At 33.1% G+C, this 15,965-nt stretch overlaps 1 protein-coding gene across 8 annotated transcripts in view; it reads left to right on the top strand.

Moving 5' to 3' along the window:
- SSBP2 (single stranded DNA binding protein 2) overlaps positions 1–15,965 on the top strand; it is a gene marked incomplete at its 3' end in the record, with an annotated part of 330,177 nt that overhangs the window by 281,973 nt on the left and 32,239 nt on the right. For all 8 annotated transcript variants that reach the window (XM_081231547.1, XM_081231546.1, XM_081231543.1 and 5 more), the window contains 2 exons: positions 6,785–6,852; positions 11,781–11,829. In XM_081231547.1, the coding sequence (XP_081087673.1) occupies positions 6,785–6,852; positions 11,781–11,829 (117 nt within the window). The remainder of the gene's footprint in view (positions 1–6,784; positions 6,853–11,780; positions 11,830–15,965) is intronic.

Below are 15,965 nucleotides of genomic sequence, written 5' to 3'. Positions count from 1 at the left end.
ATAAATAGAATAAGCAGCATAAAATATATTTCTAAATCTTTTAAAGAATGTCATTGACTATTATATACTACCATATTTCTTTACAGAATATGAAAGCAATAGAGAACCATTTAGAAATAAACATTAAAATGGGTCTTACTGAACACGCATAATACTATCAGTATACATTAGATGTTAGCCTACTTCTATATCAAAATTTCCCAGAAGTATACACCAAGATTGAACCTATTCAGCTATTGATGACATTTTTAAGTATGCTGTTCCAGGATATCACTTATTTTAGCTAAAACATCCCTCTGTCTCTCTTGGGAAAACTGCATGGGGTAGAAACTAATTTTGTAATGTTATATTTCAAAGAAACTAATCCAGAATTCAGAATTTTAAATTTCTTCCTCAAAGGTCAGAGGTTAGTGTATCATAACATTAGTGAAAAGAATGAATTGATTTACTTTCTTTATTCTTAACAAGAACAGACTTTATAAGTGACAGTTTTAGGAGCTTGTTTCATGTATCTGCTTTAAAAATGTTAAGTATTTTGTTGTGTACCCAAAGGAGTCAGAGAATTAAGAATCTAACACCCATTGGTCTTAAGTTTTTTTCAGCTTAAGACCAATGTAGTGAAGAGGGATAGTAGTTATCTATTGGAATAATTGAATTCCTAGAAGAAATATATATAATTTGATTCTCAGGTAAATGTGACTTAGACCAAGGAGTTTCTGCCAACATGTAATAATATACAGTTGACCCTTGAATAACATGGGAGTTAGGGGCACCAAACCACTGTGCAGTCGAAAATCCATGTATAACTTTCGACTCCCTGAAACTTAACTAATAGCCTACTGTTAACTGGAAGCCTTACCGATAACATACGTAGTCAATTAACACATGTTTTATATATTGTATGTATTATATACTGTATTCTTACAATAAGGTAAGCTAGAGAAAAGAAAATGTTATTACAGAACTCATAAGAAAATACATTTATAGTACTGCACTATATTTTTCAATACCATAAGTTTATATCATCTGTTTATAAGATGAATCATCTGTCAGTATCTTCATCAATGTTGTCTTAAATGATACAAAACACTGCAGATATTACATATATTTCTAACATGGGACATCAAAAATGAAAAGATCATGTGAAAAAAATTCCTGTTTATTTACAGGTATAACAATTCATGCATTGATAACAAAGAAGCAGCAATATGATAGCTTTATGGTAAACTAGCATAATAATCAATGATTGCTTCATCGTAGCCTATCCTATACACTAATGAATGAATGATTATAACATTTTTATGGCATACAGTATTACAGTCATATTCACAATACAGTATTGTAAACATTGTTACATTTTTTTAAACCACTTACATGTGATGATAGGCTGATACATAGTTTCTCCAGTTGGGGTTGTGGGGGGGATGTGGAGAGAGGGAGAGAGAGAGAGAGAGGCACATACTGTATAGTAATGTAGTTCTTTGAAAGCAAAATTTTAAAACAGTAAGAAAACACATTATTAATTTTATATTACATACCACTCCCCTTATGCTTATATAAGGATAGACTTATGTCTACATGTATTTTATGCGTTCATGACATACCTAACTTTTTCTTAATTTTTTAGATATTTCTAGGCTATGTGGTTCATCTGCAAGTTTTTTCAAATTGTCACAAATCTACAAAAAATTTTCCAATAGTATATTTATTGAAAAAAATCCATGTATAAGTGGACTGGAACAATTCAAACCCATGTTGTTCAAGGGTCAACTGTATATATAAACTGTATTGGGACATGAAGCACAAATTTTTCAGAGATACCATATTACATGATAAGAAAAAGTGTTATGTAAGTATTTGTGGGATCCTCAAAGTCAGAAAAAACCCATTTCTTTTATTTAGGCTCAGTCATTTTCTATGTATTTTCTTAAGATCTTATAAAACCCTAATTTAGATATTTAAGTTATTTTTTCCTATTTCTACTCATGTTAGGGATGATTTTTATGACCAACCACCATTAATCTATTAATGGCAGTTAGAATTTATAAGATCGGTAGGATATTTCACTGACTGAATATATCTTTTAGTCTTTAGTGAGCTAAGCCAACCAGTTTAGCTATATACAACTTGAAGAATTTTTTTCCTCAAAAGATTTTCATAACAGATGCATTTTAAATATACATCAAAAGTTGATGCCTGTAATTTATTCTTCATTCAGTTCTCTTACTTTTCAGCTAGCTGCTCTTTGAATTTTTGTCATTCCAGACCAATATTTTCAATACTTTTAAAAATTAGAGTCTGATTTGAGTCAGTTTTGCAGCGTTTGAAAGGTGAACCAATGCTCACCTAAGCTGTATGAATACTTAGATCTCATTTGAAAATGCAGAAGTAAAAAGCATATTGGTCTTTATATTTTATAAATATCTAGCCAAATATGTATGTGTTTTGTGTTATAAGTAAATTATGACACAAAGTAAGAAAACATTTCTGGGGAGTAATCGCTTATTGAAGAGTTTAACTAAGTTTATCATATAAGTATGAATTCTTTTCATTTTCAAACCCAAAGAGAGTAGTTTATTTCTTCCATTTGGATTAATATCATTGCTATCTATTTCTTTATAATTTGGAGGAAGTAAAGTGTTTTGGTATGAACCTACCTCAGAAACCAGAAATACCTACAACGACTTTTAAAATCACAGTATATACGTATACAAGGTTAAAGGAAATTACTTATAAATATCATATACTTAAATGAAAATAGGAATCATATTCGTATGAATGGTAAAATAGGTAAAAAGTGAAGTAGAATTAAGGGATTCTTGTAAGGTATTTACTCATAACACCCGGTATATGTAACATATGGATTATAAACTGTGAGCTTTATAATAAAAGTTAGCTGTGTTTCTTAAAAGGTAGTAGAAAAACAACTCTCATGACACACATTTAATCCTATGGATGCTACTCAAGAACAGAATGTGTCTGCTTTTTTTGTATCCGAATTATAGAAACAGTCTTTGGAATATTGTTTCTAGCTTTATGCAAAACATACCTCCTTTGTATCATAGATATTATTTCCACAATTTTTTCAGCTTAAGACCAATGCGGTGAAGAGGGACAGTAGTTATCTATTGGAATAATTGAATTCCTAGAAGAAATATATATAATTTGATTCTCAGACAATGCTGATGTAGGCAAAGTGCACACCTAGAACATAGTAAATATGTGATTAAAACCTACTGCATGGATGAAGAAATAAAACTTTGCTCCAAATCCTGGCATATTTTTTCCACCCCTTAATCTATTTTAAATCTATGTTCAGTAGTAATACATGATTTTTAGATTGATATCAGTATCCTTTCAATAGAAAAGCAGAATTATCTGCTTAATCAAGAAAAATGTCTTCCCTAATGCCATATTTGAAGTAATTTTTCTACTTGGTTTTTATAATAAGGTATACTTAGCTTGTCTGTGTTCTTAGGCTCAGCAGGTACCATATGATTAACAGAAAAATTCAACAAGACTGTCCAACTAGTTCTAATTCCTCTAGAAATCTGAAGGATAAATGAGCTATATACAAGTACGAACATATCATGATTTCCAAATCAAATACTTGGGGTGGAGAAATAGTGAGATGGAAATATATGATAGGCTCTCATGTAAAGAGAGAGTAAACTAATTCTGTATTTTCAATTCGAAGATGGGAAGTGGAATTTAGCTCAGTATGGGGAAGAACTTTCTAGAAATTAAACTGCCCAATCATGGAAAAACTCTTTATAAACTTTCCAAGCAGAGTCTGAACAGCCCTTTTGTCAGGAGTGTTGCGTTGGGAGAGAGATTAAACCAGATGGAATTGTATAGTTGCCATCAGCTTTAAAATTCAGTGATTCGAAATTAGCTCTCCACATTCTGCCTTTGTTACCAGTTAGAAAGCTAGTTGTTATTCTTTCTTATCTTCCTGTTCTCTATATGCTTCAGATTCTTCACAAAATGAAAATATTTTGTAAGTCTATCAAAATATGTGTTGGATAATTTCTTACTCATTTCCTATGACACTTGTGCACTGTCATACTTGAGCACTGGATGCACAAAGATGAGTAAAACAGACTCTACCTTCAGGTACTTATTCTTTAGCAGGAGATGCAGATACATAAAGAAAAACTATTAGGCAGTAGGAAAAAAGTCAAGAAAAGAAATATGTGTACTCTGTCAGGGAGTCACTATGTCACAGCATGTTAGGGTTGAGGGATCAAGGGAAAATGAGAAGACTCATTTAAGTCAGTCCCTTATTAACAGTGATAAGAGTTAGCAGCTACAGTTTTTGAGCACCAGGTATCATGCTTTTAATGCACCAAAGCACTTTAATATGCGTTTTGTATGATTTCATTTTTCCTCCAACAAGCTTATAAGAGAGATGATATTTTCACTTTACAGATAAGGAAATTAAGGTTGAGCAGATCATTGGGAGAATCATTGGCCCACAATCACACATATAGAAAGAGGAGCAGAGGAAATAGGGCAGGGGCAAGAGAGATTCAAACCAGTATCTTTCCATGTCCAGAGCTAGAAGGAAAACTAACGTTTTCCTTGATAAAACACAGACCACCTAAGATCAAAAATGAGGAACAACCTTTTGTGTGAAGAATTTCTATTATACTCTGCCATTCAGATTTTGTTCCCAGTGACTAACTTTCTTCTCAGAGACTCCTTGGTAATACTGCTGCTGCCACCCCCATGCTTGTTCCAGAGGTTAAGAGAAATAGCTATCTCTTTAACCAGTGACTCAAGTGTGGATAGACACCATTCTCTTATCCCACAGCATACACAATTGAGATGTTTAAATAAGATTTCTTGAAAGTAAAAGTAAATAAAAAATGAGAAGAGCATGTAATTAGGTAATTTATTTACAAACTGTGGCTTACTCTCTGGAGTTAACAGACCTTCTCTCATTGAATATTTCCTTGTCATCTTAGCACCTACTACACAGAAGGCCATAGCAGATAAGTTATCATGAGTGTAAAAGCGTACTGCATGTTTCTGAACCACAAGAAATTCAGCAGTCTGGAGGGTATAGTTGGGAGTAGGGGAAGAAGGTAAATATTATAGGAAATGGGGGCAGGAAATATAGGCTGGGGCGGATCTGTAAATAACACCATAGACCCATGCTGAAGTACAGACTTTATTTGATAGGCAGTGTGGGGCATCATGGCTTTTAAGTGACATAAATAGGACTGAGCTTAAGAAGCACAGTTCTGGAGGCAGTATGGAGAATAGATGGGGAGGGGGAGAGGCTAAGTCAGAAAGACCAACTAAGACAGTACAGTAGTCTCAGTAAATGACAGAGATGAGTGATACGAAGGAGAGCAGTATTTCAAGAGCTATTTCACAGGTAGAATTAATAGACTTTGGTAACTGACTGGATATGGAAATTGAAATAAAAGGAAGAAATATCAGGGAGCTCTCAGAGGTTCTTAGCCTGGACTGCTGCATAGAAGGTGACGCCACAGAACTGACCGAGGAAGGCAATATAAAGAACACAGCTGTGAGAAGATAAAATTGAGGTTACTTTTAGGTATGTTGAGTGTGAAATGGTATCCAGATAGAAACAGCTGATATGAAGTTCAACATATGAGTTATCTAAGAGCTTAGGAGAGACATCATGACAAAATAGATTTGCGATTCCTAACATATAAATAATTGTTGAACTAATGGTGGCAGGTAAGATTACCCATAAATGTGTATTTATTTAAAAGAATGCTTTGGCTAGAACTTGGCGAAAAGCAACATTTTTAAGAGCTAGCAAAACAAAAGGAGCCAGCAAAGGAGATTGAAGAAGAGTGGTCAGAAATGTTGGAGGGGGGCTTCCCTGGTGGCACAGTGGTTGAGAGTTCGCCTGCCGATGCAGGGGACACGGGTTCGTGCCCCAGTCTGGAAAGATCCCACGTGCCGCGGAGCAGCTAGGCCCGTGAGCCATGGCCGCTGAGCCTGCACGTCCGGAGCCTATGCTCCACAACAAGAAATGTTGGAGGAATAGGTGGTGTCAGAAAACCAAGCATGAAAGTAGTTGATGATGTCAAAATATATTAGTATAATAATGTTAAAAGTAGTCTTTTAGCCCTTGTGGAAACTAAACTAAGCTAAGCTGATATGCATGTTAAAACATTAAAATGTTTTTATCCTTTGAATGCACATAATAGATATTGACAGAAGCCTGTTGAGTCATATAATTCACGCATACATATTTGAAGTATACTTTAGTGTTCATATATTTTTGTGTATCTGTATATTTGTACATTTCTCTCTTGGATACATTATTTTGTGAACAGAAGTTTGTATTCCACTTTCTTATGCTGGATTCACCTCTTTGTTTTCAGACTTTATGTAATTTTTCTGAGTCAGACAATTTCAAACATGTTGACTAAGTCCTTTCTTTAAAAACAGAGTTTGGGATGTATGAAATGTTTTGTTTGAAAAAGTTCACTGTTGTACAGATATCAAGAAATTAATAAAGATATGTTGAATATTATAATTGCAACTATACCTTAATCTCTTAACATGCTCCAATGATTGTACATATTCACGTAGTTTTTAAAAGACACAAACCAAAGTAATTGTTAAAATAGAAGCAAAAGTACAAGAGTGGACCCTTCTGAGAATGAATTGCACAGGCCTTATCCCATCAGGAGTTATGTAGGGAAATCATTAACCTGCTCTCCTTTCTTTCCCCCCTCCTCTTTGGTTTTGTTTTTTTGTTTTGTGGTAGTCTGACCCTTGGTTATCATTACAGAACTATGGAGGTGCAATGAGACCCCCACTGAATGCTTTAGGTGGCCCTGGAATGCCTGGAATGAACATGTAAGCAAAATGCTATATCATCCTGTAAAGTGTTCTCTTTTCTGTCTTCTAAAGTCACACCAATTTGTAACACAATTTAAGCTCAATTTCTGTGTAGTATAAAATGAAACTGTAGTATAAATGAACTAAACATGAGCTGTAGCATTTGCTTCATTTTCACAACATATTCTCCATGTTTTTCTTCCTTCCCTTGCAACCCTTAATTTTTTTCCATTTTCAAATGCCACAAATGCCAACTTTTAGCCTGATTTTCATGTTTATCATAAAAATGAGTCTTTTATAAATAAGCACATAATATTTATGTAGTCCATACAAAAGTATGAAGAGATGATGACACCAGGACCATGACTTGACTTTACAGAAGGAGACAATGGAATATCGTTCATTTTAACACATATAGCGTGATTCCTATGAGTTTTAAATTCTTATATATATGTCTTTACTTTTGCTTTGTTGGGACCACTGTTAACCCAGGAAGAAGTCTCTCTGGTAGTTTCTTCTTTATTAAAGAACTTTCCATAGTATACTTTCTTTTGAAAATTCAAAATATACTTAGGGAGTAAACTAACAGTTTTTTTTGTTTTTTTACTGAAAGGGCCTTTCAAGCCCAAAGAGGGTAGTTGCTTCTATCAGCCAATATAATGCAATTTGTTAAGGAATTTTTATTTATTTTTCATTATCTTACTTGCCCTCAAAGTTCCATATACACCCAGAACTTGTGAATGACTTTCATTAATTAATTAGAGGATCCAATTCCATGGTGTAGCCTAAAGAAAATTTATCAGAAATAATGAAAGAGCTCTATATAGGGTTCTGGGTAGTCTCCTCTAATATATTTCCCATTAGTCCATGTTTTGGTTACTTATCTATCAAATTAAACAACTCTGCCATCATTTAATAGCATTGAATATATACTGAGGTGAGCTCTTTTGATGTACATAGGGATTTGTTTAAGTTTCTGGAACCATTTTCATGGAAAGCAGTTTTGCCTAAAATAGAAAATAGGTTAATAGGTGGATACCAGCCAGGCTCAAAACTAACAGAACAAGGGGAAAAAGTAGGTCAAATTTTCCTATCATGTCTTCTTACTTTTAAAGTAAAAGTGGATAGACATGAAGTCTGACTTTTCTTAAATTCCTCAAAGGTTTAGGCTTATTAATGGTTTCTACAAAAAGGAGTGATATCTTGTGCTTATATCAAAAGCTGAAACTCTTAACAATAGGATTTAGATACATATAAAATTTACCTGCCTAAGATTCTGACTTTAAAATGGAATTCCTTTTAAAGAATAATTTTGAATACAACATATAGATGTAAGGAGTATACATTTTGAATGCTATGATCAACCCATAATTCTCTTTAAATGTTAAGAATGTATCTAATATCATTTTGTAGTGATGTGATCGACTTTAGATCAACGCAGTTTTGCTAATATAGAGGAAAGTTATTCTCATGTGACTACTGAGAGACTCAAATAGCTGCTTAAAATTGTCTCATTCCTTTCTCACATACATTTAAACAGATACATAAGGGTACATTTAATTCCCTAGACTATGGAGACTAAAAGTATGGCTGAAAATTTCAAATGATTATTTTTGTTCATATTTGGGTTTCTCATTTAAATATACCCAGATATTTTTAAATATTTTTATTACATAATATTTTCCTATTTATATAATATCTGGTTTTTAAAGAGCCTTTAAGCTTTACAGGCTCAAATTTCCATTATTTGTTACTGTTGACTGTTACTTGGAGTCTTATACCATTTTCAGTTTTCTATAAATTAGGATTCAAGGACAATGAAATCACAAATATTTCTCTCTAACAGGGAAAGTTCTTAAGTATGGAAGGTCCAACGAGAGAGACTCATTCTCTTATTGATATTGGCCCCAAGAAAGCAAAAGTGAATTTAATAATAAAACATATTATTGTCTCCATTGTACTCAATAGAGTAAATTTTATTGAAATTCACTTCATAATTTATTATTGTTAAAACAAACTAAATCTTACTGTATTGTGGCAAGTAAGTATTTCTAACTGGAATTATGGCTTCCTTCATGTCACTGTTTTACATGTTGGCTAACTTAAAATTAAAGGAAAAGTCATTAGAATAGTGTTACCTTAGGCTATGTTTTTAAGAGTCTAAGATATTTGTGTGTTGGGATCAGGAGGGATCTACTGGAGTATCATATCTGGATGAGGTTTCTCTAGCTTGTCACTTTTTATTATTTGACACCAAAGTATAATGACAGTAAAGAATACCAAACCCCGGTCATTAAAGTAACTAAATACCATAGTCTAACTGCAGCTTTCTCTCTTACATTGACACCAAACCATTTGGAACAAAATTCTGATAATTTTATTGTTAAAAAAATATTGGTGACCTCTAAAGAAAATAGTTATTCTGATATGATTTTTACATTTCCATGCTCCAAACTCAGGATAAATCATATGTAGTGTCACCTAAAATTAAAATAATAGTATACTTTTAATGTTTATATAACTAGTATTATATATTTAGAAAAAAATTTTGGTATCAATTTCAGTAGTTTAAAGTAGAATTTACAAACAAGAGCCACAATGTAAATGTTTTCAAATGCATTATAGATTATTTTTTAAAGAAAACTATATTTCTAAATAAACTACATTTTTACAAATTTCAAAAGAGTGTAGGATTCAGTATTAAAATATTTCTAATTCAACTTTGTATACCTTGCTATTTTATAGAAACTAAGAGGACAAATAATTTCAAAGGATCTAGACTTTCTTGTTCTAAGTCACATCCTATAGAATTATAAAGTTTGTATAGTTATTATCTCGAAATGGCTGAATTAAAGAAGAAAAGAGAATTTTTCTCTTTGGTAGTCATGGTTGCCTTGATTTAATCATATCCATACACCCTTACCAAAAATTAAAGACTTCTTTTAAATTTCATTTTTCTCTTTATTTTTAAATGAGGCTAACCTGATTCTACTTCAAACTATACTTATGTAGAAATGTACATTCAAAATAATGCCTGTGTTATAGTTTGTAGATTACTCTCTTGATAATACTTATGGCCCTCAAAAGGAGTAGGAATTACCACACTTAAGAAGTTGTTCTAATAGAACTATTCACTACTATAACGCCCACTTTATTTAGCGGTATTTGCAAAACTGAAAATGTTTTCAAACACAAGGGTAATGGTGGGGGAAATTTAGCTTATTCAAATGAATTAACATTTAACCCATTACATTAAAATGTAATTTAATATGAAATACATGGTGAGCTGAGATTAGATTAGTATTTGTCAAACGATTGAAATGCATAAAAGGTATTTTATGGTTCTTAGAATAAATTTAACATTTCATTTAACTTCATCTTATTTAATTTGTATTTATTTACTTAAGTAAAATGTTTAATTATTTTAACATTTAGTTTAGCGCATTAATTTAACATTAAACAAATTTTTAATTAATAAAATTATTTTATATTTAATATCTCTTATTCATACAGTCCTTGTTTAAACATAATATTTCAAAATATGATTGCATGTTGTTGCATACAAATTTTGCCATGATTTGGATATATAGTATATTTTTATGTTGTTTTAAGATAAATATTTTCTAATTTCTTTACTGTGTTTTATTTAACGTCAAACAAGTCAAGTGTTTTACTTGATCAACATATATCCTATGCTTTACCTCAGTTTCTGTCCATTAGGACACTGAATCCTCTATGTAAAATCACCTTTCCAAAGTGTTCCAGTAACTAATTGTAAAGTCATCATCATTATCCTAGAGAGGAACTATTTCCAGAGACAATACATGTACCCCTCACCTTCTCCCTGTGCATGATACTTTGACCAAGTCCATTCTGGTCAAAAGGGGACTTGCACTTGGGCATTCTAATAGAGCCTAAGGACACAATTTTTCATGCCCTTCCCTACTGTTTACATTCCTGGGGAATCCCAAAATAATACCCAGAACAGTTCTAAATATTCCAAGCAAACATGGGTAATATATCTAACTTGGACAGCCTCTATCTAACATTTAGAACTTTAGGTTTAAGGTCCCTAGAATAAGAATCAGGGGACTTTTTTTTTAATTTAAAAATGTCACAGTGTTTTCATTGAGATTAGAGGGAAAAGGGGAATTTTGAGTGACTCTAATTAGAGAAGACCTGCTGACAGTAGTCTACTTTTTATCAGGCAGTATATATTCAGGTACACTTAATACTAAAAAGCAAATGGACAAGAGATGTTTTTAATTTAATTAGGCATTAATTTTGTTTTAAAAGCTTTATGTCCTTTTAAGCTATAGAATAGGGAACATTCTCCCTCGCCCTAACATGAAGTAATATATTGACATACATTAGCATAGATTACCTCCTATTTTTCCCCAAGATTTACTCTGGCCACTATCTTGAACTACAATTACGAAAACAAGAAATGTGTTTCCCTTGTTTAATAGTAACCAAATCATCAGTAGCACTGAAAGATAGATTGATATATAGATGTATAAAGTAACATGATATTCTATGCAATTTTTTGAAGAGGAGGCAAATTTAGATACCTACTATGTACATTTATTCATCTGTAGCTTAAGAGCAATCATTTTATGTATAATGATATTTTATAAATAATTTCATTTTCATTTTGAATGATACATGCAGCACTTATTATTGTCACAATTATCTTTTATATTTATCTCATAATTAGTGATAAAGCTGTTTAAAACAGCTGTAAAACAGTGAAAGCTGTTTGGGGGAATGATAAAATTTTTGGATTTTAGAAATAAAAAAGCTGTGAAAATATAAAGAGTAATTTCAGTGCTGGACTAGAACTGCATGGTAACTGAATTATAAATGTTTGTATTTTATGATGTTATTGCTTACTGCGAAACATTCAGAGCGTCAGTTAAAATTTCATTTCTCATTTTGTCTTACAGGGGTCCTGGTGGTGGTAGACCTTGGCCAAACCCAACAAATGCCAACTCAGTGAGTATACGTATTTTTTCATTTTCTTTGCACTTTGTAGCACTTAACAACAAAAATCTGTTGCTTTTGAAAGCCCTGCAATTGGTTATATTAACCTTTTTTTTTAAGAAATCATTCAAAAAATAAATTTGTATATGTTTTTATAAAAAATGTATAACTTTTGAAATTATGTGATTTTTTTTCACTTCAAGGTCTAATGTAAACATGCATTCCATGTAGATTACCAGGCCCTCAAAAATAGAGTAGTAGTGTGATTTAAGGATACTCTACGGTAGCCTACATTTATCATAAAATTTATTTATCATATAATGAATTCATCTTCTAAAATAACTATAATAATTACTAAGTTGCCAAATAACATCAATCTCAGTTATTATTATTATATTTGCTGTTCTGGTTACACCTATTTGCTCTCTCGCTGCCCCAAGAAGGAAGTACACATTTACCTTGTGCCTGTGGGCTAAACTGCCATCTTTACACTTGTATCTATGTATCTGACATCATGGGAATTTTCCTTACAAGTTTTGTGGCCATGATTTGACTGCGTAAATATTTTTGTCTCTTATTAATGTCACAAATATAGGCACAGGTTAAAATTAAGTTTTCAATCTTAAAATTAATATTGATATGATTTTAAATTTAATGATCCTGGAGATTTTTTTCTTGACTTTTGAAACCTTGAGTTCTTCAATCTGTGAGAGAGCTCTGCTCTGTACATTTGTGTAGTATGTGCACTGCACAAACATGCCTGAGTCTAGGGAGTCAGAAGGAGGCTGAAATATAGCTGTTTTCCACTTGTGAAGTCTATGGATTATCTGCCCAGAAGGGATGCCTTTTACTAATATGCAGAGGTACCTTCACTGACTAGCAGTGGCCTCAATGCTAAATAAACATGAAACTGATTCAATGTTTAGTATTAATTTAAACTTAAAGATAATTTAAAGTGAGGTGTGGGTGGTATAGAAAGAAGCATCCTAAATCCATTGCTATTCTGAAGCAGAAATCACTTTCTTCTCAATTAAGTAACTGTCATATTTTTAGAGAAAACATTTACTTTATATTATCTGCCTATCTCTTAGTTTCAATAGCTATGACAGTTGCTAATTAAATAATATTGTTTGGGGTGGAGAGAGTGATGTTGCTGCTTCCATTTGGGTCTTCAGTTCACTATTTAAGTTCAACAAATCTTCTAAGATACTGTTTTACCTGATTATGTTGTAATATGACTATCTTTTCTCCTCCAAATTTCTTTTAGTCTGCTTATATGCTTTTGACTAGTTCACATTTCTATTTGCCTCTTGTTATATATGCCTTTCAAATTTCAAGATTTCACTTTAAAAAGGGATCTAACTAGCAGCTCAAGATACTTTCTTTGACACAGACCTACTTGAGAATGGACTTGAGGATATGGGGAGGGGGAAGGGTAAGCTGTGACAAAGCGAGAGAGAGGCATGGACATATATACAGTACCAAACATAAGGTAGATAGATAGTGGGAAGCAGCCGCAGAGCACAGGGAGATCAGCTCGGTGCTTGGTGACCGCCTGGAGGGGTGGGATAGGGAGGGTGGGAGGGAGGGAGACGCAAGAGGGAAGGGATGGGGGAACAGATGTATATGTATGACTGATTCACTTTGTTATAAAGCAGAAACTAATTTAAAAAAATTTTTTTAATCATCAAAAAAAAAGATACTTTCTTTGGACTCCCCATTAAAATACCCATAAAGGTGCAGAAAAACAATTTTTTAATAACAGTGAAAACTCTGCAAATCTTCTTATTGTCAGAATCTGGAAAGAATTTCTATTATCTACATGTCTGATGAAACTGGGTTAAAAAGCACAATCAATGACCCACCTTAACTAGTAAGCCCTCCTGCCTAGAAGCAAGAGGACCCTCTCTCCTTCCTCACTGCCAGCTCAGCCAGCCATCCCCTCCACTGCCCACCTCCTGCAGGACCTCCTTTTGTACGCTTATCTGGAGATACTATCCTCCAAAAGCCACCAAGGAAGGTGGGCAGGATATGATACTGAAGGTGGTGCATTGTACCTAGCGGGTATGTTATCCAAGTGAAGAGTATTAGATGGAGGCAGAGATGAGGAGAGAGTTATGCTTTCTGATCATTTTTAGTTTTTAGATACCTAAACAACTCTTGAGGATTTCACAGAGCCGAGCACGTGGATAGGAGAATGTACTGTATCACGGCAGCAGCTCTGCATTATTTTAGACCCTGAGAAACACTAGGCGTTAGGGAAGGAGCTGTGCATATCAAACTACTGAACAACCACTGTGAAATGGGCATTTGGCCAGCACACATGTAGGCACGTAATCAAGTTGAAAGCAGTCCCTTCTGTTAATATATACCACATATGGGTACACTTTCCCCCAAAGAATTTGAATAGGGAAAAGTTGTGAAGGAACACCTATACTTTTCTCTTTGGAAAAAGAAAGGAGTCATCATCCTGAGCACAGAAAGGAAAAGCAGTCCTCTCAATATGATAGGTTATGAGAAGAAAAAAACCAAAGACAACTGATGACTTTCTAGCAAAAACATAAGGCTTACATGAAACAAAGCAAAAGTATTAAAGAGAGATTCTTTTCCCCTAAACACCATTGATTATGTTGTTGTAGTGACGATTTATCTGTATTATTTTGAATTCCAAGTTCTTTGGACTTTTTGTCTGTATTTAAAATTATTTTAATGAAAAATACTTTTCATTTGGTATCAATACAGTAAGCCTCTGGCTCCTCAGAGCAGCCAAAGTGGCTGGTTGTTTTGTTTTTGCTGTTTCCAAATATGTTTTATATACTTTTTTTTCTTTTAAATACTTTGTGTTTCCCAAAAACAAAGACATCTTTCATAACCATAGTATAAGGATCAAAATTTAAAAATTAATATTGATGTAATCCATTTTCTAAGCTGTACACCTTATTTTGATTTCACCAGTTGCCCCAACAATATCCTTTGTAACAAAAGAAAATCCCAGTTCACTTGCTGCACTCATTTGTCATGTCTCTTTGTCTCCTTTAACCTGGAACAGGTCCCTTAACTTTTGTCTTTCGTAAACTTGGAGTTTTGTTGACTGCAAGCCAGTTATTTTGTAGAATGTCCCATAAGTTGGTCTTGGCTGATGCTTCCTCATGATTATATTCATGTTATATATATTTGGCAGGAATCCACAGAAGTAATTTTGTGTTTTGCTCAGTGCGTCATTTCAGGGGGCATATGATGGTGATTTATCTATTACTTGTGATGTTAACTTTGATCACTTAGTTAGATGATGCTTGTTAGGTTTCTCCTAGCTTGTTAAATTACTATTTTTCCCTTTGTAATTTTCAACCTGTGAAGACATACTTTGACACTATCATAAAGATCGTACTTTAATCTGTTACTTTGAGTATCCATTGATGAATCTCGCCTGAATCGTTTTTTGCTATGTTGGTTGCCAAATGTCTATTTTCTAATTCTGTCTTTCCTTCACCATTTATTAGTTGACTTTCTACTATAAGAGATTTTCTTTCTTCTCCAATCATTCATGTAATCCAATGTACTCGTGGATTCTTACCTTGTCCAATAGGTTTTTCTAATACTAATATCATTTCAGATTTGTCCAGTTAAAACCCTTTCAGGTTGGATCATTTGTCCTTTTGACATGACCTCATTATTCTTTGAGCATTTTGAAGCTCATATTTTCCCAGCCTTAGCCTTGGAAACAGCCATTTTTAAGGGTCCCTGGTTCCTTTTAGTGGAGAGTGGTATTTAGAACCCATTGGAGTGATCTAGCTTCTAACCCTCTCAACCAACAGAACTAGGATACAGATGTATGTATATACACACACCCACACACATCTATATCTTTCTGTATCTCTACATATTAAAACCATGAGGGCACACTGCAGCACTATTTATAATAGCCAAGACATGGAAGCAACCTAAATGTCCATCAACAGATGAATGGATAAAAGAAGATGTGGTATATATATACAATGGGATATTACTCAGCCATAAAAAAGAATGAAATAATGCCATTTGCAGCAACATGGATGGACCTAGAGATTATCATACTAAGTGAAGTAAGTCAGACAAAGACAAATATCATATGATATAACTCATATGTGGAATCTGATTTTTAAAAAATA

The sequence above is a fragment of the Mesoplodon bidens genome (assembly GCF_964165515.1).
Source record: "Mesoplodon bidens genome assembly, chromosome: 4".
Lineage (NCBI taxonomy): Eukaryota > Metazoa > Chordata > Mammalia > Artiodactyla > Ziphiidae > Mesoplodon > Mesoplodon bidens.
This window is presented reverse-complemented; position numbering and strand designations above follow the sequence as displayed.